Here is a 23,683-nt window from a genome sequence, read left to right as displayed (position 1 = left end):
GCAGTGTTTGACGCTGATGCTTTCAATTTTGTAGTTTCTGGCATAGTATCAGTTGCCGTTGGTGGGACTGTTAGTGGAGTATTGCTAGCGCAAGTTACTTTACATTCTTATGTAGAGGGTGGTTGTGGGGACGAAAGCACTGATGGACGCAATCGGCAATTGAAATGGATGGGAATACTGTGACTGCTGTTTGTGTACCAGTTGATTGATATTTTTTGGTTGCTGCAGCATAGGTAACTTTTGGCATGTTGAGCAGAACTTGCTTCCTAGCTTCTTGGTAGGTGATCTTTTTTTCAACTTTGTATATTTGGTTGATATGGGGGTTTGATGGCGCATAAGCTACTTTGGCTATAATGGGCCTATTCATTTATTATAAAAAGAAATGAGAAAGTTTCATAAATTCAGAATTGATTAAAACGTCCAGTTTGCTTTAAGAAGCTGAAAAATTCGGAAATATATGCATCATCTCCAATGAGATTATCTGAAGCCTACCAAGATTAACCAGTGATAGCAAGGTTGAAGTTCTGTCTTGTTCATAGTAAGGACAGTCAATGAGAATGTGCTTAATACTCAGATTTATATTACAAAGTGGACACTGTGGTGGATCGTTCCCTATGAGTAAATAAAGGTGGGTCAACTAAGTATGACTTTCTTACCCTTGAAAGGATTACTTCTTCTCGTATTGATGTGCGGACACTGGAGCGCCAAATTTTTGGATCATGTTTAAATTGAAAAAGTTTATTATTAATTTGAGAGTGCCATATTGCTGTCCATTTTGACAGGCATGCAGCCTGAATGGTTAATGCATAGTCTGATGGCGGAACAATGATATTAGTTAAGTCTAAGGTAGTTGGATTTTTTGCAGCTTTATCAGCCAGTTCATTGCCCAAAATGCCAGAATGGAAACATGCCAAATTTACATCAGTTCAAGAAGACGAAGACCAACTGGCTTTACTATGCTTGGTTTATTTCTGAAAAGGTTTTCTAATGGTGGATTGAACAAGTATGACTGAGTCGGATGCATGGCACAGCTTTGTATCTTGACAGCATAATTCAATAACAGTGTTTTTCCACGTAAAGTTAGTGGGGGTTCATGGGCATCAATGTAGAGACTATGTGCGTGTGACGTTCTGAAAGCACCGAGTGAAAGTCTCAAAGCAATGTGTTGAACTGGATTAAGCCAGCGCAATGCACTCAATCTGGCTGAGTCATAGATGGGAGCTCCATAATCAAGACGGGATCTGATTAATGCCCGATATAGCCGAAGCAGAGATGTACGATCTGCGCCCCATGTTTGGGAGGATAAAGCCCTGAGTATATTTAACTTTTTTAGACAGGAAATACGTACATTTTTAATATGGTCTATAAAATTTAACTTGTTATCAAGGGTTAATCCTAGAAATATGATGCTATTAGTGACTGGGATGGAGATATAAATTGAAGTTCAGGATCCGGATGAAGTCTGCGCTGTCTACAAAAATGGATGGCAACTGTTTTCTGCTGCGAGAGTCGATAGCCATTGAGGCTGGCCCACTGTTGTATTTTATTAAGTGATATCTGTAGCTGCCGTTCAATAGACTTCATGTTTTGGGAATGGCAGGAGATGGAAAGATCATCTGCATAAAGGTAGGTCTCAACTGTATTTGGAAGCTGATTGGTGATGGAATCTATTCGAAGAGCAAACAAAGTGGCACTCAGTACTGATCCCTGTTGCACACCTTCTTCCTGTATGAACGTTTTGGAGAGGGCATGTTGGTACTGAACTTGAAACGATCTAGTACGTAGGAAGTTCTGAAAAAATATAGGAAGGTTGCCTCGCAGACCAAGAGAGTAAAGATCACTAAGTATGCCATGCCGCCAGGTGGTGTCAAAAGCCTTCTCGATATCTATTGAAACCATTACAAAGACGCTCATGTTTAACAAAGGCATTTCGAATGGCGAATTCAGCCTTAACCATAAGTTCTAAGCATACCTATTTTTACGAAAGCCATATTGGCTATGGCTCATTAAATGTTGTAACTCAATGATCCAAAAGAGTCTTCTGTGGACGATTTTTTCAAGGATTTTGCTCAGACAGCTTGAGAGAGATATCGGTCTATAGCTATAGGGGTTAGTTGAATCTTTCCCAGGTTTTAGGAATGCCAAAACAGAGTGACGCCAAGAAGCTGGAAAAACATTTTCTAAAAATAAAAGATTGTAAAAAAAAACCAGGAGCAGGCGTAAAGCTTTGTCATCGAGATGTTGTAGCATGACATAATAAATCCCATCTGGGCCGGCAGCACCATTGTGGGCTGTTCTAATGGCATGCAAATGTTCAGAGTATTGCGGAGGTTTGTTATATGGAAGACGACGGGCGGTTTGAAAGTTTATGGCACGCTTTTCTTTAGGGTTTTTAATTCGTTGGAATGATGTATAAAATGCTGATGCTGCTGATATTTCAGCTAAAGTATTGCCCAAAGCATTAGCAATATCTAAGGAACTGGATAGGTCTTGCTCTTTCCAGGAGAGGATTGGAGAAAGTATGGTAGGAAACTTACCAGATACTATCTAATTTTTTTTCCATATAATTTTGGGATCAGTGTTTCAGTTAAAGGTCGATGCAAAACGGGTCCAGGATTCTTTCTTGGCTTGCCTTTGTAAAACGTGCTTTTGCCTTTAGCTTCTTGTAATTAATGAAGTTGTTTGTGGTTGGACCTTGCCGAAATAAATTCCAGGCTTTGATTTTTCTTTTGTGCATTCGTCATTCCACCAGTAATTATAATGCTTGAGACCAGGGGGGGTTTGATAATGGTATTGTGTCCTTGGCCACTTTTAGGAGATGTGATGTAATCTGTTACATTATCAATATTCTGGAGCTGGATGTTTTCCTCGTCAAGAGAGATTGATGATCGAAATTTTGCCCAGTTTCCACGAACAAATTTCCATTTCCTGCGGAGTTTGTTTGAAGGAATCTGTGATATTAAAACATTGCATATGATTGGAAGGTTGTCACCGCCCATAGGATCATTTAAAACGTACCACTCTATGGTTGGAAAGAGTATTGGAGAACAAATTGAGAGATCTATTGCCGAGGTGTGTCCAGTTGGGAGTTGTATGTGAGTGTGCGCACCAGTATTGAGTAAGTTGAGGTTCTGTGACTCTAGAAAGCTTTCAACGAGTCGACCACGTGTGTCTAGTTTAGGATCGCCCCATAAGGGGTGGTGCCCGTTAAAATCCCCTAATATACAGAGAGGTAGAGATATCAGTATGAGGATCTTTTAAACAGTATAGTTTGGTGGTAGGTATATTGAGACAAGTGTTTTTGAAATACGGAGAGCTATATGAACAGCAACAGCTTCTATTTCAGTTTGAAGTCGAATATGTTTTGTTGGGATCTTTAAATTTATCAGGATTGCTACACCGCCATGGGCAGCATTTGCTGTATTACGATCTCTTCGATAAAGACAATAGTTCTTTATTGAAGGAGAAATTTGCGAGGTTAGGTAAGTTTCCTGGAGACAAAGGGTAACTGGAGAATATCGGTTAATTAGATCAAGGATATCATCTGTGTTGCAACGAAAGCCTCAGCAGTTCCCATTGTAAAATACAAGGCATTATTTGTGTTTGATTGATGGAGCTGTATCTGACTGCTTTTTGAAAGTTATTGGCTTATGACATTCTAATTTAGATTTATCTTTTTTGGAGAAAACTGGCCGACCTGTGTCCATTTCTTCTTCTGCATGGATTTCTAGAAGGGGATCTTCCTGTATGGATGTGCCATCTGTGTCCATGGTTGTGTCCTGAAAATTTTTCACTACATTTGCGTTTGAACTATGAGATGTGGTATCTATGACTCTAGTAGGAGATGACGCTGGTATTATCAGAGGAGTATTATTTGCCTGCTCAGAGAACTTGGATTGTTGCTTAGATAGAACATTTCTAGCCCAATCAGAAATCTATTTGTTAGTGGGAACTGTTACATCAGTTTGAGTGGAGACTGTCTCATATTTTTTTTACAGCATTAGCATAGGTCATAATTTTGGTTATAGTAGGAGCAACTAATTTTCTCGCTTCTGGGTAACTTACTTTGTTCTCAACCTTGTATTTTACTATTTTTTTTCTCGGTTTTCCACTTTTCACATGTCTTAGAATATGCAGGATGCTCACCTTTGCAATTTGGGCAGGTCATTTTTGTAGCTGTACAGTTACTTTGTATGTGATCTGAGGATCCACAATTGGGGGAGATAGGAACTCCTCTGCATACAGTTTGTGAATGACCATAATTTTGGCATTTGTAACACCTTAAAGGGTTTGGAATGTAAGGGCGGATGCGGCAAAGTAAATAACCTGCTTTTACAGAGGAGGGTAAATTGGGTGTATTGAAGGTGAGAATAATATTTCTTGTGGGCGTAAGTTGATTTTCTTTTTTTATTCGTCTTGCTTCAATTACGCGTTGTCCCTGCAGCTCTTGGGTTATTTCTTCCTCGGTGACGTTCAATAAGTCCCAACTGGATATCACACCCTAAGATGAATTTAGGGTTGTGTGTGGAAATATTTTAACTGGAATGCCAGCAAAGCTTGTAAGTTGTAACAGCTTCTCGAAATGTCTGTGGTTGGTGGTTTCTACTAGTAAGTCTCCTCACCGTCTTGGGAGATGTTTTTGTATGACAAACGGAGACAATTTATTCATGGGCTGACTAGTAAGAGAGTGGATGATTAAGAACGATGGGCAAGGTTGCTCCATCCGATCAGTCTTTTGTCTCTTTGGATTATCGTTCTCAATATTCTGATGGTCTGTGTTTGCCATGTTTGTTCCTTTTAGCACTTGGCAAGTGGACTTAACTGTCAAGATTTCCGCCCCCCCCACGGGGAGGCAGGAGCAGTGCCGCTAGGAGGCGAGGCGGTTAAAGTGTTAGTTAGTTAGTGACCTAGAAATATGGATAAAAAAGAAAGGTGGCCTTTCTTTCTTTCTTTCTTTCTTTCTTTCTAACTTGTGGCTTTTCAAATGTAGAACGGTTTTAAAAAAATAAGGCTTTAGAAAAATGAACGAACTTAAAAATAACTTTAATCGCCTTTGAAGAGCACTTTATAAATCTCAAAAATATCGCTTGGCACCCGGGGGCCTTGTATTTTTGGACGTTTTTTCCTAACCTCCAGAGTTCACATGCTTTTGCATATGCTGGCCTTTACAATGTGGGCATTGTGGCCTTTCTGCAGTGCAGTCCGTTTGTGAATGGGCTTTGGAGCCGCAGTTCGGGCAGATGGAGTCTCCTCGACATACTGTTTGCGAGTGTCCAAATTTGACATTTGAAATATCTGATTGGATTGGAAATGTAGGGACGTACTCGGCAGTTAAGGTATCCGGCTTTCACACATGATGGTATTGGTGTACTAAACGTTAGAATAATGTTCCTAGTGGGAACAAGTTCACCATCTTTTTTTAACATTATCGTTTAGCTTGAACGACTTTTTGCTTTTGTCATCTTCTATCTCATCTTCAGATCCCACTCTACTATTATTCCTTAGGAGCTATTTAAAGTGGCATGAGGTGGTGACCTGTACAGGTATTCCGCCAAAAGTTGATAATTTCCGTAGAGACTGAGAATGCTGATGTTTAGTTGTTTCAACTAGCAGATCTCCAGATCGGAGTCTTTTCACCATTTTCGGTGAACCAGCCACACTTTCTACACATTTCTGAAATAGAAATGGTGAAAGGGAACTCACAGGTTTGGATGAAAGAGAATGTAATAGGAGGAATGTTGGATATTCCTGTTCATTCTCATTTTTGCGTAGTCTCTTATTTTGGGATGCGTCACGTTCGGCTTCATTTATGTCATAACATGAGCGTCTGGGCTCAAGTGCTGGGTAATTGTCGCAATCCATGGTTGCTCCTTTTAGCCCCGGAGGATAAATTTTATCCCAGGTTACCGGCCCCGCCACGTGGAGGCAGGAGCGGTGCCACCAGTGACCAGGCGAGAAGAGATTAGTGGTTAGTCTGTTATATAGGTTAGTTCTATATACAGGAAGAAGAAAGGTATCTTTCCTTTCTTTAGGCTTACTTCTTTATTGAGAACAGCAGAAAAAAAAGAAATAACTTAGTAAACAAAGACTTGAAAATTCTCTGAAAACAGCTAATTCTAGAGAAGGCGCTTTGAGATTCGCTTTTAGACTCGCTTGGCACTCGGGGCCGGTTGGTATGGTAACTGGTGTATTACTAGCTTGTTCTGCTGTTTGTTGCGAAGGTGACTGTTCCGGATTAGAGAGTAATGATTTAGGTTTCGGTTTAAAATTTTTATGGCGCATTAGCAGCAGTGGCTATTATGGCGCCAAGAAAAAAGGTAAAAATAGATTCTGGTAACAGTAAAAGAGGTTACCTGGTCAAAAGTTTACGTCTAAGTTTAAAGATGGTATATATTTTAAAAACATAAAAGGCTTATTTTATATACATGCATATAAATTGGTAAGCTGTAAAAACTTAAAAAGAGCTGACACCTTGTCATTGTCGAATAAAATCTGACTGAGTGTATAGGGTTCAGTCAGATGGTTAAAAGCGATAAAGCGCATTTTATTAAAATCTGGGCACTCGATTAAAATATGTTTCAGGGATAAAACCGTATCACAGGACTCACACATAGGAGGGTCATCAGCCCTCAGCAAGAAATAATGTGTCAGATGACTGTGTCCTATGCGGGTCCGTGCTAGAACAACTTCCTCCTTACGATTCCTGCGCAGACTAGACTGCCACGGTTCAATTGCACGCTTTATACGATATAATTTGTTTGTAGTCTGTCTATTCCACGAACTTGCCACAAGGCGTGAATCTTTTTGTGTATTACTTGCCTGTAGTCTGTATAGGGGACTGACAGGCAACAATTATTAGAGTGGATTGCAGATTTTGCTGCGGTATCGGCCAAATCATTTCCCCTAATCCCAATGTGGCTGGGAATCCAGCAGAAGCGGATATCGTATCCACGTTCATGGAGAAAGTGAATCTTCTGCTGAACTTGAGACAGAACTGGGTGAGGATTATATCTGACAGATAATAAAGCCTGTAAGACGCTCAAAGCATTCGAATATAAAAAGAACCGTTGGTGTTGGCATTTTCTAATGTGATCCAAGGCTAACTCTATAGCGCGCAGCCCTGCAATAGAGAGTAATGAACATTCCCAATTAGCAATAGACACATTCGGAGAAACTGCTACATCAGTTTGAATCCCCACTGACTGGAAATGTCGGGCGGCTGTGGCATGTATACGTACGCTTTGTCTCTGTTTTCATTATTTGTCTTCTCGCCTCTGGGTATGTCACTTTGTTTTCTACTTTATATTTTTGATTTTTTTTCCCTTGCTTCCCTAGTTCACATATTTTTGAGAAAGCTGGGTGGTTACGCTTACAATTTGGGTAATGCGGAGTGGTAATGGTGAAATCAGATTGGTTATGCTCTTTTGACCCACATTTGGGGCATATTGCCTCACCTTGACATGTAGTCTGGGAGTGTTCGTATTTTTGGCTTTCAGCACCTGATGGAATTTGTGATATATGGTAGGACACGGCAATGCAGATAGCCTGCTTTCACAGGTGTTGGTAAGCTAGGAGCGTTAAAAGTGAAAATTATGCTCCTTGTTGGAACAAGATTACAATCTTTTCGGGTCATAATTCTCCTTGCATGGATGCATGAAGCTCTTTGACAATTTTTTCCTCTGACAGTTAATAAATCCCATTCTGTTATCACTCCCTTAGAGGAGTTTAGAGTGGCTTGGGGAGTAACTTTTATTGATTGCCCTGCAAATGTTGTGAGCTCTAATAGCTTCTAAGAATGTTGAGGTTGGGTAGTCTCAACCAAAAGATTACCAGACTGGAGTCGCCTAACTGTTTTAGGTGAACCTGCTGCAGTCTCAAAGCACTTTTGCACAAGGATGTGCAATATCTCGAAAACGATTCACTTTTAGGACCCATATTTACTAGGCTTTCACATAGTCTGTACAGTTCACCTTTAAATTATCGACCATCACTTTTGGAACACCCTGTATAGATAATACATCTCTACCCGTTGCAGATTCATTGATGGTCAATGAATGATGGTTAATGATGGTCTATGCTTTTGCTATTTTCTGGGTTTGAATTTTCGATGAGGAATCTGTGTTTAACCATAACTTGCTTCTTTCTATGGTCAGTTTTGCCGTAGAATGACAAGTCTATTTTGGTGGACATAAAAAAAATTGTTTCGCGAAGAAACATGCAATCCTCTCAAGGGACTAACTCGTTCACAATATGGAAACAGCCCATGTTCCACACCATGTTGAAATGCTCCGAGTACGACCCAGAACGGTTCAGTCTTCTAAGAACTTTTTAAAATCTTATTTTAAAATTACAGTTATTAGTCTCTTTATAAACATAATTTGACAATGTTCATGCGGAACTTTTGTAGTTATACTTCGGACTAGTTTGGAAAGATGTTTATGTGTTAAGAGTTGTCCATAAATAATTCTTTTTATGGTGGCTTTCCTTGGCAAAGCGTAGTGTGATACAATTGGCTCTATGGGCTCCTTATTTGAGTATTGCTCCTTTCTTCATAAACTAAATCAGTTTATATGAAAAATTAAAAGATGAGAAATCTGTGGTGTACGTTCTTGTGTTTCTGAGGTGCGTTAATCATAACTGGCCAAAGATAATACTCTACTAATAAAAAGAATGATGACTAACCTGACTGTCCAAGCCAAGAGTAAGTAACATTATGAAGAAAAGGAATGCCCATAGTGGTGCTACAGGAAGTCTCGCTACAACTTCTGGATACACGATGAAGGCTAATCCAGCTCCTTGGTCCACGACGTTTGCTACTTCCACTTTCAGTTCCTTGGCGAGGTAACCGATGACGGAGAAAATAACAAACCCAGCGAATATACTGGTGAGGATGTTACTGATAGACACGATAACTGCGTCTCTAGAATTGTATAAGAAATGTTATTTAAAACTCTGCTATAGGGAGAATGAAATTTAATGTAACAAACGTATCATAACTATTAAAGTAACGTGTGAAACTAATGAACATTGATGTATTACTCATCAATAAAGAACAGAGAAATATTGTCAACTTTGTTTACATATTCAAATAAAAGAGATTGTAAAAGAGTTTTAGCATTTTGGAAAGCAGAAATGCGCAATTTGCATTAATCTTTATAGCACCCTCCCCTCCCCCAAAAAGAAAATAACTCCCTGAAAATCTTAAAGCAAATAATAAATGAAATTACAACTCAAGACTGCCAAGCCCTTCTTTTACTCAGTAATATTAAAAATATAATTTTTTTAAAGTAGGGATTGAAATCATGACGTCAATAAATATTCCATTATATCGAACCTATTCTGGTAAACCCCCTATTCCATTTTATTACAATTAAGGTATCACATTTTAAGTGTTACTAACAGAGTGAAATATTAGAAGGGGAAATATGTCAAATTCTAAACCTTATCAATTTATAATAGTTTTACTTACTTGTAACAGTTGTTATGAAACTTATTATAGGACGCTAAAGTTATGAGACCTCCCCAGGCTGGACTTAGGGCGAAAAATATCTGCACTGCAGCATCACCCCATACCTGAAACAGAACGTATGCTGTATGACGATAACAAAACGGTCATAATACACTCTGTGACACTGAAATTGTAGCACTATGAAGGAACAGGAATACAGAGAGGATTCTTAGAGTGATGATAACCAAATAGTTGAGGAACACATGATAAAAGTGGCAGGCGTTGTCTAGGTGAACACATTTAATGACACAAATGATGCTAACAATGGAGAGATCAGTATGATTGAAATCTATCACAGTGTGGACATTGAGCTAAGTGTCGAATAGCTAAGTGTCGAATTTCTCCCACGTCCCATGGTTCGGAGAACATCCGTGGTCTGAGCTGGCTGCGGTTGGCTCTGTAGATGTCCAGTCAAGGCGTGCAAGTGTTTGATGGGGGAGAAATTCGGGGAGCTGGATGGCCAAGGAAGTATATGTCTTGGCCAGCCAGCAAAGATAGCAGGACAACTACTCAAAGGAAGCCCATGCAGTATGTGTTATATCAGCCGAAGCTTCTATCCTATTGGTTCCATAATTTAATCATTTGTACATCTCGGTGCAACTCATCCGCCTGCTGATTTGCACACACTTCAAATCATTCCTTCTGGATGCTGCAATTTCAATGTCACAGAATGTACAAGGAAACTTTGAGTAATAAAAAGAACACTCGATTAAAATTATCCTTATGAAACTCAGTGCTGTATTTATATCTGTTATTAACTAGCCATAGTCCAGGTGTGAGGTGACAGAACAGCTGGTGAATAAATTCTGGCTAACCAACAACTGTTTCACAAGTATCACCTTAGAAAACAATATCAACATAATGCAACAAAATGTTAGTACCCATTTCTTTTGTTGCTTTATTCACTCATGTTGCTAATGCATAAGTCGTTATTTTTTTAGGTTCTTGCTGCAAGTCATGACACAAGAACAGCCACTACATTTTATTTATTTCTTTTGACGTTGAAAACATCTTTAGTGGGGTTAGTTGAATTTGTGCGTTACGAAAATTTCGCACAAAGAGTCATGGGATACAAAATGAGTTCGAACTACAGCCGCTTGGTCGGTGAGCACCAGCTACCGTTAGAAACATGGACTCATCCTTCTAGGTGTCAACAAGGCAGCATAATGATGATGTGGAGAGTGTTTCATGATGCATTTTGTGCCCCTTGATACCAGTGAATCAACAATTGGACGTTACAGATAACTAATACAATATAAATATACATAAATAAATAAATAAATATATATAAAAATATGTACCAGGTACGTATTCCAGCAGGCGTAACCAATGATCCAAATTGAAGATGCGCTTAGAATATAATTGTAATATAATTGTTAACCACAATAATATTTAACAATAGGTATATATGTTGTAATGGTATAAAAGTGTATAATATAAGAAAGAGAAATTAGAGGAGGAAATCCCAAGATTTCCCAATCCATGTCTAAAATCGCCGCACAACGTATAAGAGAATAACGAGAACCAAACAAAAATTTATAAAACGTTGATGTTGAAATATCCCAAACATTCCAATATAAATGATAACAAAGCCTATAAAGAATTAAAAATTGATGATAATCCATTTGAATATACTTGTGATGGATGTGACCGATTATGGCTTAAAATGGATTGAATAGAATCCTTGTTGAAATAGTTCAATAAGACTTTCCTATGAAGGTTGTAAAACATTCAATGCGTGTAATACTTCCCACAGGAGCATCCTGAGTATCCTACTCATTTACCTCAGTTAGATGTGGTGACAGCGTGTTTGATTTTACCACCACTACCATTTATGCAGATTCATCGTTTGTGGTACGAAAACGGACAAAATGGTTATCGGACGAGTTATAAACGTACCCGTTTATGCAGATGCAATAGTTGATCAATTACCTAGAGAATTAGATAATGATTATGCCATAAATGCACACATTTAAACAAAACTTATACATATATCTTCGTATCTGGAAGGGTGTGACCCAAAAAAAAAAAAAAAAAAGACTGTTAAGGCATGGCTGTGATATTTGATAAATTCATCTTTGTATAAATGTTATGGTATTAAGGTGACAGATGGTTTTCTCAATGACAAAAATGTAGAAAGAAATTCAACGCAACCAGGAGATGAGATATTGGAACCAGTTTAAAGTGAATACGAACAATGATTGCTGTTGTTTATACAATAGCAAACATTGGTAGATAGATATTTTACGATTGTTTCAAAACAGTAGCGTATTTTTATTTATTACAACCATCATGGTGTCTTGTGGGTGCTTATTCAAGCATTAGGCTGGCGCAGTGGGGATACCGTCCTTCCGTGTTTCAAGAAAGACAATAACCGCTGGGTATCATGTCGGTATTCTTCCCTAGGTGATTGTAGGCCCCTGCTTGTCTATTCCAGCTTGTCTATTCCTTTAACGTGGTACAATAGTGCTGGATTTCAAAAACAAAGATATTCTTTGCATTTTGGAAAAAAAACTCCATACACTGGTGACCCGAACACTCATAATTAAATTACTTTACAGACAATGTCAGAAAATATTAATTACACACTTAATCACAACTTTTGGGTAAGAAAGTGAAAGGCAAAAAGTTCCAATGCGCAAATTAGTCTTTATTAAAAATATCGACAACATTTGAAAGAAATAATTCAAATGACTGATGGCAACAGTATAGAAAAAGAAAGCGCTTTATAAGCTGTTTTAACTAGACCATGAAAAATGAAGGAATACCTGAGCATTTCCTAGGAGACTCCAGTTCGGTGTGACATAAAAGAGAATACCCTCTTTGGCCCCTGGTAATGTCACTCCCCGAAAAAACAATATCACCAGAACCACGTAGGGAAAAAGTGCAGTGAAGTAAACAACCTAAAAATAAACAAATTATTTAATTATCTTCATTTTAATTTTTCATTCAAAGTACTACAATTTCTGTTTTATTTTATAAACATCAACATTGCTGATATATTTCCCTACAACCGCTTAATAGACTAATCAGATACATTAGCAATTATAAAAAAATGAAATGAGTCTTGTTTTCAAAAAGCAAAAAAGTTAATTTAATATTAACAAAAAAAAAAAAACAGTTGCTTCTACTGCTTAGTTTATATCAATGCGTGTGAAACCATTAAAACAGATACTGTAGCCCTTACCTTCCCTGATGACTGCACCCCTTTACAGAGACATAGGAAGACAACGATCCAAGCAAGGAGAAGGCAAAGTGCAAGGGACCACCTAATCTGGCCTGTTTCTTCAATCCCAGATGATTGGCCAAGGACATAATATCTAAATTTTAACAATACTAATTTTTACTTTCAAAAGGCTCAAGGAATATTAAATGGATAACTTAATATTATAAAGTTATAATTATATTATAAAATATAATATTTCATATTTTTATAAATGGAGTTACAAAAAATTAGATTCGGGACATAGCTGATAAAACACATATAATTTTCAGATTATAGGAGTGTTATTCAATATTAAGAGAGATGTCAGCACGAAGCTGGACGATACCCGTTGTGAAGTTCATTTTATATTGGTAGCTGTCTGGTGCAGTCATAAATGTAAGATAGCTTTCTGTCACACTAACATGTAGAGATCAAAGATTAAATAAATTTACAGGCTGAAATTCAATTCTGAATATTAGCTCAAAGGTCTCTCAGTACGATTTATTCCATGACCTGCAAGATATTAGAGTTTCTACCAGGTAAAGGTCAATAAACAAGCAGATAATATTTCTCCCCATTAGGAAGAGGTGTGATAACCTTGCAACAGTATTTTCAATCTTTGTTAATGACACTACGCACATTTTCCGTCTCCAGTGTGGAGATGGAGTAGACGTTGACCTTGACTGTAATCATAATAAGGATGTCATATGGTTACTAGCAGAATCAAGATTTACTCGACATCCTACCTAAGAAATAATTTCTCAGGTAGCATTATACAGCGATAATTATCACTATACTGTATAAGCATAGAGCGACTATTCGCCTACAGTTATGAACCATAACATAGCAATTTTTTCGAGGAGTTGGATGGATGGAATTTTTTCGAGGACTAATATTGCTCAACTATCATTTGGCATTACATGCCCTCTAGAGTAAATATATGACAATTTAACTATTAATCAACCATTCGCATCACCCAACTAAACCTTATTATTCTTCATTGGTCGGTAAAGGTTTTTAATTTAGATTTTAATTTTAAGTGTGTATGGGGGGGGGGGTATGGTTGTTTATTGGCACATTATTTGGCATGTCTATAGTGCGCCTATTCGTAGGAATATTAGTAAATAATGAAGAATGAAGCCAGTTCAATTTCATTTCAGTTCTGAAACCTATTCATGAAATATTATACACTCCAATTTGTTCAAAAAGCAGAAGAGTTCATTAATATTTGCCTCCTCTCCAATGATATGATATAATGACAACTGTTCTCGAAGATTAGCCAGATTTTGAAGTATTGAAGTTCGATGTTTTTGATAGTGTGGACAGCCAATCAAAATATGTTTAACTGTTAGATGTTCTAAGCAGTGTGGACACTGAGGAGGATCATCATCCATTAGTAGGTGGAGATGAGTCAGATGGGTATGCCCTATTCTCATCCGTGCGAGTACCACTTCTTCCTGCCGCACAGTCTGATTGCTCGAGTGCCAGAACTTTGGGTCTTGTTTCAACTGGAAAAGTTTGTTATTTGTTTGGTTATGCCATACAGCTCTGTCCATTGTGCATGGCATGCTGTTTGAATTTAGATATTATAATCAGGCGCTGGAATAGGGACAGAGAATAGGTCTAAAGTTGATGGATTTTTGGCAGATATATCAGCCAGTTCATTTCCTTTTATGCCTGAATATGCTGGAATCCAGCAAAACTTCACTAGTTGTTGATGACGATCAATTTACAATAGCAAACTCCTGATTTTCATTGAAATATGGTGATTCTTTTAAAGGGATTCTGCATTGCTCTAATTGAGCTGAGATAGTCAGTGTAAACTATATATTTTGTAGATGGGTGTACAGTTAAATTTTATAGAGCTAATTGTATTGCATATAGTTCTACTGAAAAGTTGCTATACTCAGTTGGAAGAGAAGCTGATATGATAGCAGAGGTAAACACTGCTGCTGCTGCTCCAGCAGTTGAAAGAGATTTGGACCCATCCGTATATACCGGCAAGAAGTCAGCACAGCTTTGAATATGGCTAGCATGCAGTTGTTGCACATTTAGTGCCAGTAGACGATTATTTCCCCATTGTAGAAAATAAGTATCACAGGTCAGTAGAGACGGGGTCCACGGTGGACGAGAGTAATTCTTTATCTGTTACCTATTGTGGAGAGGAACATTCCAATTCTGTGATATTTCAAGGAGCCGTAGGCCACTGGTCGTATTTCACTTGGTTTATTTCTGTAGAGATTAAGTATGAAAAGTTAGAGTTATGATCAAAACTCTGAATATTCTGATTTTTAATTATCCATGATCTGAAAGGGAAAAATTTCTTTAGACTCGATGAATCAATAACATTGGCATTTGAATTGCAATTTGTGTTCTGTTGATCTATACATGTTTGTTTTAAAATGTGCTAGTTCATGAAATAAGACAATTAAATAATAAATTGCTATGAATTATCGGAATAACAATATAAACTGTTAAATATCTTTATAAAATGCATTCCCTATAATGTAATGGAAACAATTTTCTGAGATAAACAAGCATTTTTAATTTAAGGTCACCATAAAATTACTGCAATGTATTGAAGGTGTAAAAATACTAAAACAATGAATTATACATAAAACTGCAACTTACACAAAATATTCATCGGCTGGAGGTTTCTTATGCATGGTTTTTACTAAATAGGTGAGGTTCAGGGAGACGGAAGCATTGTGATCAAAGCAAGTCTGATTATAATACACTCCATTTTTCTGAGCACACTCGTCAGCATCTTGATAGGAATAGCACGCTAATTAAAAAGAAATGATTTAATGACTACATTATTTAACATGAGGATTAATGGGTGGTTTATTTAAAAAAAAAACAAGGTATTAACTAAATACTCATAAGTTATGTCAACAAAATAATCTGCATGCTGGGCTTTAACGTTTTAGTGCTGGAAAATTCCGAAATACCACTCCAGTAAGAAAACATCAGCAGCATTAACTATACGTATTTCCTATTTATGGAGCTGAAGTATCCTCTTGTAAACGTTAAAGGCAAAACGTTTTGAAAATAGCAAGATCAACACTACTCCATAAATACGTTTTCAGCGTTTCTGGCAAAGTGGGGGAGTTAAGAGAATGACTGATTATTCAGCTAAAAAATAGCTTATTTAAAGCTCGGTGGGAGTCAAAGACCGGTCACCTTTCTCCTTATGGGGTGACAAAACATGAACCTTCGTGATCATATGGCAGTTTACTCCTTTGAGCGATATAAAGTGCCACTCGGGTATAAAATAACCAGACCAAAGCTTCACACAAAGTATTGCTTAGCATTTTCTTAATGGTCACGAAGTCGACTGCCAATTTTTCTTCTTATATCGACTAGTGCTGAAACAAATTCTGTATACCCCAGTGATACGATATAATGAGCGGGATTTACAAAGAAATCGTACGGTCTTCCAAAAATTGGTTTCTTTTGCTGAATTATTTCACCTCTGATCTGGTACTGCATCTTAAATAAATTTAAAATTCCAAAAAAATGAAAAAGAAAATTATTTTGGCATTTCCTTATTTACACTAACGATAAACTATTAATATGAAAGTGGCGTTAAGATCAATATATTTCTTAACTTATAAACAAGCAAGTTTTGATGATTGGTTGATTTGATTTTTAATGGAACATTGGCAGCAAAGGCCATATGCTCCAAGACAGTTTTGATGAAGACAATCATTATTGCTGATCAGTAAGAGTAAATAAAATAATCATTTGGAGATCCTATTAATAAAACAGGTTACCTGGAGTACTCCATTCTGGATCACATTTCTCCCATGGTAACCTTTTACTCCAAGAAGCACACATGTAAAAAAATGTCCAGGCAATGATCATATTGTAGTAGAGCATTACAATACCTGACACTAGCACCATCCCATAGCCAAGTCCTACAATAAGAGGGATAAATAAATATTCAATTACACTCTGGAATTAACAAGATATTCGTGAATTTAATATAGTGTTTAGTAAAGGAATAAATAAAGGAAAGTGTTTGTCATTCTGAATTTTTAAAGAACACTAAAGATATTTTCAAAATAATCATATAACAGGAATTTTTTTTTCATTCTTTTAAACATAATTAATTGATCACTGTACATAGTGTAACATTTTTACGTACTTATAAGAAAGGTTGGGCACAGCTATTAGTAACACATTTATAACATTTGAGTACAAAAAGATTGAGAATACTCTGCCAGCGGACCTTTTGCCCAGTTGCAGTTAGGCAACGACTATTAAAATGATGTGGAAATTTTAAAACAAAAAGCAACAAAAATATGAAAAAGATACTTCCTCTTTGAAAAGTAATCATGAAATATTAGAAACATATTTACTGAAATAATCAGATATCAAAAACTAAAACTGAAATTCTTCTCAGCAGAACACTGATTGTCAAAACTTCTTGCAGTGGAAAGTAGTTTGTCAATCTGGGGGAAAGCGATTATATCAACCCCGAGAGTCGTTAATTTAAGGCCAAAACGGAATCTGGTTCCTCATTTAATCGATGGGATTAGAATTCCAAGCTGGGATGAAGTCCTCGTAATATAGTCTTATCTTACTTACTAAGACAAGGGAAAAGGAATTTAAAGAAAAACGTCCCGTGTTTAGCACAAGAGGCAGTAATGAAAAAACACAAAAGAATAGTATACTTCACAAACCTGCTAGTCCCTATTATTAAAATAATAAGAGTGACTATAAGCACATAATATTCCAACACTACTGGAAATGCTCACCTCACAGTATTTCATGTTGTTTGTTCTCTTCTTCCAGTCATATAGTTCCCTGAGGAGCTGTTGTGGCCACCAACAAATTCCTCCAACTGCATCGATCAGGTGCTATACGAGCGGCATAGCAAAGTGTCATGCCCAAAAGTTCATCCTTCCACTAGGTGGAAGGATGAACTTTTGGGCATGACACTTTTCACTGATTCATCCTTCCTTCCACCTAGTGGAAGGATGAATCAGTGAAAATACTCCCGGCAACAGTAGAATCAACCAACACTTCATTTTTATAAAGGAAGTGTTTGGCTGTGAGTATTCTGGATGAGGTACATTCTACTGCTGGATGAGAATTTATATACATATATAAATTCTCATCCAGCAGTAGAATGTACCTCATAGAACTCTACCTGAAAGAACTACCAGAAATAGGACACTACTTGCAAGAACTTTGAATTTATCACACAAAAATGAGAATCAACCACAAATGACAGTACACCTTTCAGTGACTTTTGGGCTTGACGAATCTTTTGAAGAATACCTTCGCTAAATCATGAATAGTATTTTGTTTCCTGTTGCTCATTTTAAAAATTTGACTTCTTGTTATTTTAATGTCACTGTTCGTCCCTCCCCTTCCCAAAAAAATTATTCAGATAAATGCAAATACAAGTGAATACTATTCGAAAATCGATTCTGCTGCATTATCTTCGGGTGCGTTATAGCATAGCTTTAAAACTTAGTGAATGTAGTCTTTAACATGCAAGACTTAATCTCTTTAACATCAGTACTTAGTGTATTGATTGCGATGCTGTCTAAATATACCATACCGTTTCGTACATGTCTACTCCAAGTTTCTTGAGAGCAGACCTATGTAATTAATGGACAGCAGGGAGGGATTTAAAATCCCCTTACTTCTCTTACGCTTATTGTTTAAATATGCAATTAAAGGTGAACCCAACATCGCTGTGTCTAAAGCACTGCAAATCTATTACATTGTTTGCAAAATTAAAATAATAATCATCATTACTTCTGTTTGTTGCTTTGCAGGTGGTTTCTGATATTTAAAAATTCGTAAAATATTTCATTTACTAATTACAAATATGGTTAGTGTCCTGCATATAAAATTTGACAGTAGTTATTTAATCCTTTCCCTTATGTAAACTGTTTCTTCCTTCTATAGCTTTCCTGACGGTAATAGACACTTCTTTTTAAAGGTGTATATAGGAGAGTTGAGAAAATAATACAAATACTTGCGATAAAAGTTACAGGTATACACTGATATGGTCAGGCCACCATTTGCTTTTGAAAACAGCCGGTATTCCACGTGGAATAGATCCAGAAATCTTGACCTGTCTTAAGAGGAATAGTGGACTTCTTCAAGGAGGAAGGTTTGACGCTCGTTGAGTGATGAACGTGAAGAAAATTTCCTTCTCACCTTCCCCTCCAATGACTCAATAACGTTTAAATCTGATGACTGTTGTACAAATTGGAGCAGAATGGTATTAAGGGTAAGTTGCTACAATGGATAAAAGGACGGTTAAGTGGGAGAAGACAGAGGGTGGTAATCAATGGGTACTGCTCTTCTTGGACTAATGTTATTAGTGGAATCCCACAGGGTTCGGTGTTGGGTCCACTGTTGTTTTGTATATTTATCAATGATATTGATGAAGGTATATCAGGCTTAGTGTCGAAGTTTGCAGATGATACAAAGGTTGGCAGGGTTGTTAATGACAGTAATGGCAGTGTGCTACTGCAACAGGATCTAGATAATTTGGGCAGATGGGCTAAGAAGTGGCAACTGAAGTTTAACCTTGACAAATGCAAAGTACTGCATATGGGTAGAAGTAACCCCAGAGAAACGTACCAACTGTGTGGTACTACACTTAAGGTGGTAGAAAATGAAAAAGACCTGGGAGTAATTGTGCAGTCAGATATGAAGTTTTCTGAGAAATGCAGACAGGCTGCTAGGGCAGGTCATGGGGTTTTGTCAATGATATATAGGAATTTTGCTAGCAGGGAAAAGGAGGTGATTATCCCTCTGTATAAGGCAATGGTCAGGCCACGCCTTGAGTATTGCGTACATGTCTGGAGGCCTCATTTTAGGAAGGATGTAGATTTACTTGAGCGTGTACAGAGAATGGCAACAAGATTGGTGAGGGGAATTAAGGGATCCTCTTATCAAGAGAGGCTTAAGTTCTGAAAATTACAGTGGCTGGAGACTAGGCACATGCGGGGTGATCTGATTGAGGTGTATAAGGCCTTGAATGGGTTCAGCACGCTGAATTCTGATGGGATCCTTCCACTTGTTCGGATTACGAACCTAAGGGGGCATAAATTCAAATTAAGAAAAGACAGATGTAGAATAGATGTGCGGAAATTTGCCTTTAGCCAGCGGGTGGTTAATTGCTGGAACAAACTTCCATCTGTCGTTGTGGAAGTTGATAGTGAATAAATTTAAGGAGGAACTGGACAGGCATTTGGAGGGAATGGTGTGATTTTTTTTTTTTTTTTTTGGCTGATGCTGCATAAGCTCATACATTTGCTTTCTTGCATCACATGCCACTACTACTATTGTGCGTGCAGGCCATGGAAGACGCTTAGACTTAGTTATATGCTGCTCAAATCAAGATTGGACGCATCTGACTGTGCGTATTGGAGCATTATCATCTTGAAGCACGAAATCGTTTGAGGGAAACAGTGTTTGCACTATTAGATGAACCTGGTCGCTCACTCAGAATATCATGGTAATCAGCGGCAGTAAGTAATCTGCTCTGAACGGGCGAATCACTTAATAGCACTGATTGCTCACTGCCATTAATTACCACAGAACCTAAAGGATACCAACGCGTTGCTGCCCAAATCTTTGTTAATTCACTAAACGTAAACTCTCCCTGATGTTGGAAAAATCGTGAATAATCATTCGTTGTCCAGCTTTTCTGCTTTGGCAGTAGCGGCTCTACCATAAATTTCAGCTTCTCGTGTTCTCGGGAAACTGTTTTTCTAGAAACTGGATTGCCGAGACTCATTAATTTTTGCAGGTTTTTTTTTTAGGCAATTCTTTCGATCTGCTTCGGTTTTCTGCCACAGTTGTTCATATTAGATTTTGTCTTTTTAAACTTGTTGAATGCACATATCGCTCTCGATACAGTTGCTGTGAATACATTAACCAAATCAGCAGTTTTATTCATCGATGCCCCTACTAGACGTGCACCAACAGTCTGAGCTCTTTGTAATTCAAACAGGTCTGTCATTTCCTTTATGTAAATTTTTATATCTCTAAATAAAGATCAGCTTTTATCGTCTTTCCTTCATCACAGTACTACGTGCAAAAAACAAAAAAAAATCATAACTGCACTTTGATAAATACGTCACGCAGCGATTACAGAAGCTGCTACATTCATATCAGATGTTTCCATTATTTTGTCCACTCCGTGGAACTTTATTTCTCTTCATACATTGCATGTAAAGATTATTGAACTACAGATACTCAAAAATAGATACCCGTAAACTGGAAAGAAAGAATTGCTGGTGAAAGGATTTTAAAGTTTATCCTACAGTTATAAAACAACCCATGTGCATTAGAGTGAGAAAGGCAGGGAGGTGTTTTCACAGGATGAGAAGTACCTGGCAGAAACAGAGAAAATACCGAAAAACGCCTGATAATTACCCAAACTCAACCACCCACCCAGACCTGAGTTAACATTGCACCATTCTTGCTATGTTAATAATAATAATATATATATATATCCCATGTTTAGATCCCATGGTGGCAGTTCAGCGAATAAGGTTATGCCAATTATTGACCAACATAAGGTGGTTCAGTAGCATCATTCAACATAAAAACAGAAATACAGTCACTGGCCAAAAAATTAGTTGGTGTCAACAGATAATCAAACATACAGTCTGCAAATATAAGTTGCCACGTGGAACAATTACCAATTCCTTGGTATCAGATAAATTCCTTATGCTTTCTGGGGCTTCTTAGTCCATCCGATCATGGGAAAGACAAGGAATGATTCCAATTTTCAAAAAGGTATTATTGTTGCAATGTTACATTTTTACTCAGATTTTGATATATTCTTTCAAGATGATAACGCAACTATCCAAATGCAAAAAATATATCTGAATGATTGGAAGAACATTCCCAAGATTTACGACGTCTACTCTGGCCGACCAATTTTACAGATTTGAACCCAGTTAGGAATTCTAGGATATGTTGGGAAGGGCATTTTGACTTCGCAGTACTCTAACGACAGCAGTGTAGCTAGAAGCTGCCAAATATCCTGATGGAAGTATGGTCAAATCTGGCTCTACACTCTCTAAGACATTTAGTGGAACCCATTCCACGACAGGTATGGGTTGTAATTCGAGAAAAAGTCACCAAATTAATTACCTCCTGAAGTTTGACAATAGTTTCTCCGAACACCAAAGAAACCGAAAATTTCAAAACCAATATAAAAGCACGCCAATGTCACTGTGACTCTGATCAAAATCGATATAACTTCGAGATTAATGGATTGAAAATAGTTTTCGTTATCAGTAAGTGAATCCTCTATTTGCAATTTTAAAAATCAAGAAATTAAAAATGTTACCTGGGCACACATAAGCAGAAACATTACAAATATTTTCAGGCGAAAAACATTTAATCTAACAGCATCAAAATATGCTAAAACTGGGTCTCATTATCACATTGTGCAGTAATATGCAATTTATTTTTCTCGAATGACTGTTAATCTGAAAAGGTTGTGTGGGTTGATTCTAAACAGCTGTGATGACTTTTTTTAAACGATGCCATTTCCCACAATTTTACAACTGAAACTTTTTCTGTTTGGTGTGTTCATTTCAAAAAGAGATTACTAAGATAACCTAAAAGAAGAAATCGCAATGCAAAGGTACGCAACCCCTCCCGATGCTCGAATCCGCATGATGCTATTATGTACGATAAATCTCTTGTAAATCACTAATAAAGTTTTTAACTATGATAATAAAGAGAAATTGTTTCTAAAATAATTAAAATGGCGTTTATCATATTAATACGAAATTAGCCATAAGAATTTTAGTCTTAATCTGTTTTACTACTAAATTTTCTTTTGCTGAAGCTTATTTTAATCCCAGGATGTACTTCAAGTGTTTGGAATTGAAAACAAATATCTCGAAAGCGCAGTTTAAAAATCAATAATTATAAAATTCTGTTTGTGTCGCAACCTCATATTTTCAATTATTCCTTATGAGGAAATCAATTGCTTATGAGGAGTTTTCGCTTTACGTGATCCTTTTCACGAATGTATACATCCCATCAAGCAATGGCAAAATTGTAGGCAGTTAAAATATGATAGCAAATGATACGAAAGTAATCAACAAGTTTAACAGAGTGAATATGATGAAGAGTCAGCATACTTTAAACTGTGGCATATTTAAGAACTTTGGAAATTACCTCTATGGTGCTTATATGTATAAGAACAACTAATTAAGTATCTCAATTAAGCATATTAAGTAATAATGTAAGTATTCGTAGATGAATCATAATAAATGAATTTCTAAAACTAATTACACCATAGGAAACTTCTTTTTATCAAAAATATTGAATTCAATACAGCGTTCATTGAGATAGAAGAAACTTTGACATATTTTAAAAGTTAAGACACTTCGGTTATGTATAAAGGCATCTCAAAAACATGTGAAAATATTCTGGGACGCATTCTAAGGTCCAAAATAAGAAAAAGAGACTTAAACCTTTTAGAATTGGACACTTCATTTTCTGTAACCTTTCAGGAATTGACATATGTGCAATTCTGAAAGGCTACAGAAATGTGGCTGGGGTGGAATTTCTAATGGTAAAAATAGTAAAAATAAAAACAAATAAAAAATAGACGTGTGCCTAGAATGCTTATATTGACGCTAGGTACATCTGCTTATCTAGTTTTTGATCTTTTTATTATTTTTTACCATTCTAAACTTCATGGACATTTTTTTTAAAATTCAAACAGCCATAGCTCTAATCACTCAGAATAAGACATTTTTTCTTATTCTGGATCTTAGAATTAGTCGCACAATTCTTTTTTACATTCTTTTCAAATGCCTTGTATATATAAAACAACACTTCCTCAACTTCTTTTCAATCTTTTATGGTATACCAACTGCATTTTATTTTATAAAGAATTAAAGGAAGGACAGAATGCTAAAATTAATAAAAACCACATATAAAATTCTATTATTGGTGTG

General features: G+C 36.9%; 1 protein-coding gene across 3 annotated transcripts in view; it reads right to left on the bottom strand.

The window, feature by feature from the left end:
• LOC150077509 (sodium- and chloride-dependent glycine transporter 2-like) overlaps positions 1 to 23,683 on the bottom strand; it is a 250,195-nt gene that overhangs the window by 36,209 nt on the left and 190,303 nt on the right. For all 3 annotated transcript variants that reach the window (XM_090386058.1, XM_090386056.1, XM_090386057.1), the window contains exons 4-9: positions 16,490 to 16,633; positions 15,345 to 15,498; positions 12,696 to 12,828; positions 12,277 to 12,411; positions 9,470 to 9,573; positions 8,683 to 8,920 (exon numbers count right to left, since the gene is read on the bottom strand). In XM_090386058.1, coding sequence (XP_090242184.1) covers positions 8,683 to 8,920; positions 9,470 to 9,573; positions 12,277 to 12,411; positions 12,696 to 12,828; positions 15,345 to 15,498; positions 16,490 to 16,633 — 908 coding nt within the window. The remainder of the gene's footprint in view (positions 1 to 8,682; positions 8,921 to 9,469; positions 9,574 to 12,276; positions 12,412 to 12,695; positions 12,829 to 15,344; positions 15,499 to 16,489; positions 16,634 to 23,683) is intronic.

This window comes from Mastigoproctus giganteus, chromosome 12 (genome assembly GCF_048544385.1).
Source record: "Mastigoproctus giganteus isolate SK-2022 chromosome 12, ASM4854438v1, whole genome shotgun sequence".
NCBI lineage: Eukaryota > Metazoa > Arthropoda > Arachnida > Uropygi > Thelyphonidae > Mastigoproctus > Mastigoproctus giganteus.
Note: the sequence above shows the minus strand (reverse complement) of the source record. Positions and strands in the feature narration are given on the sequence as shown.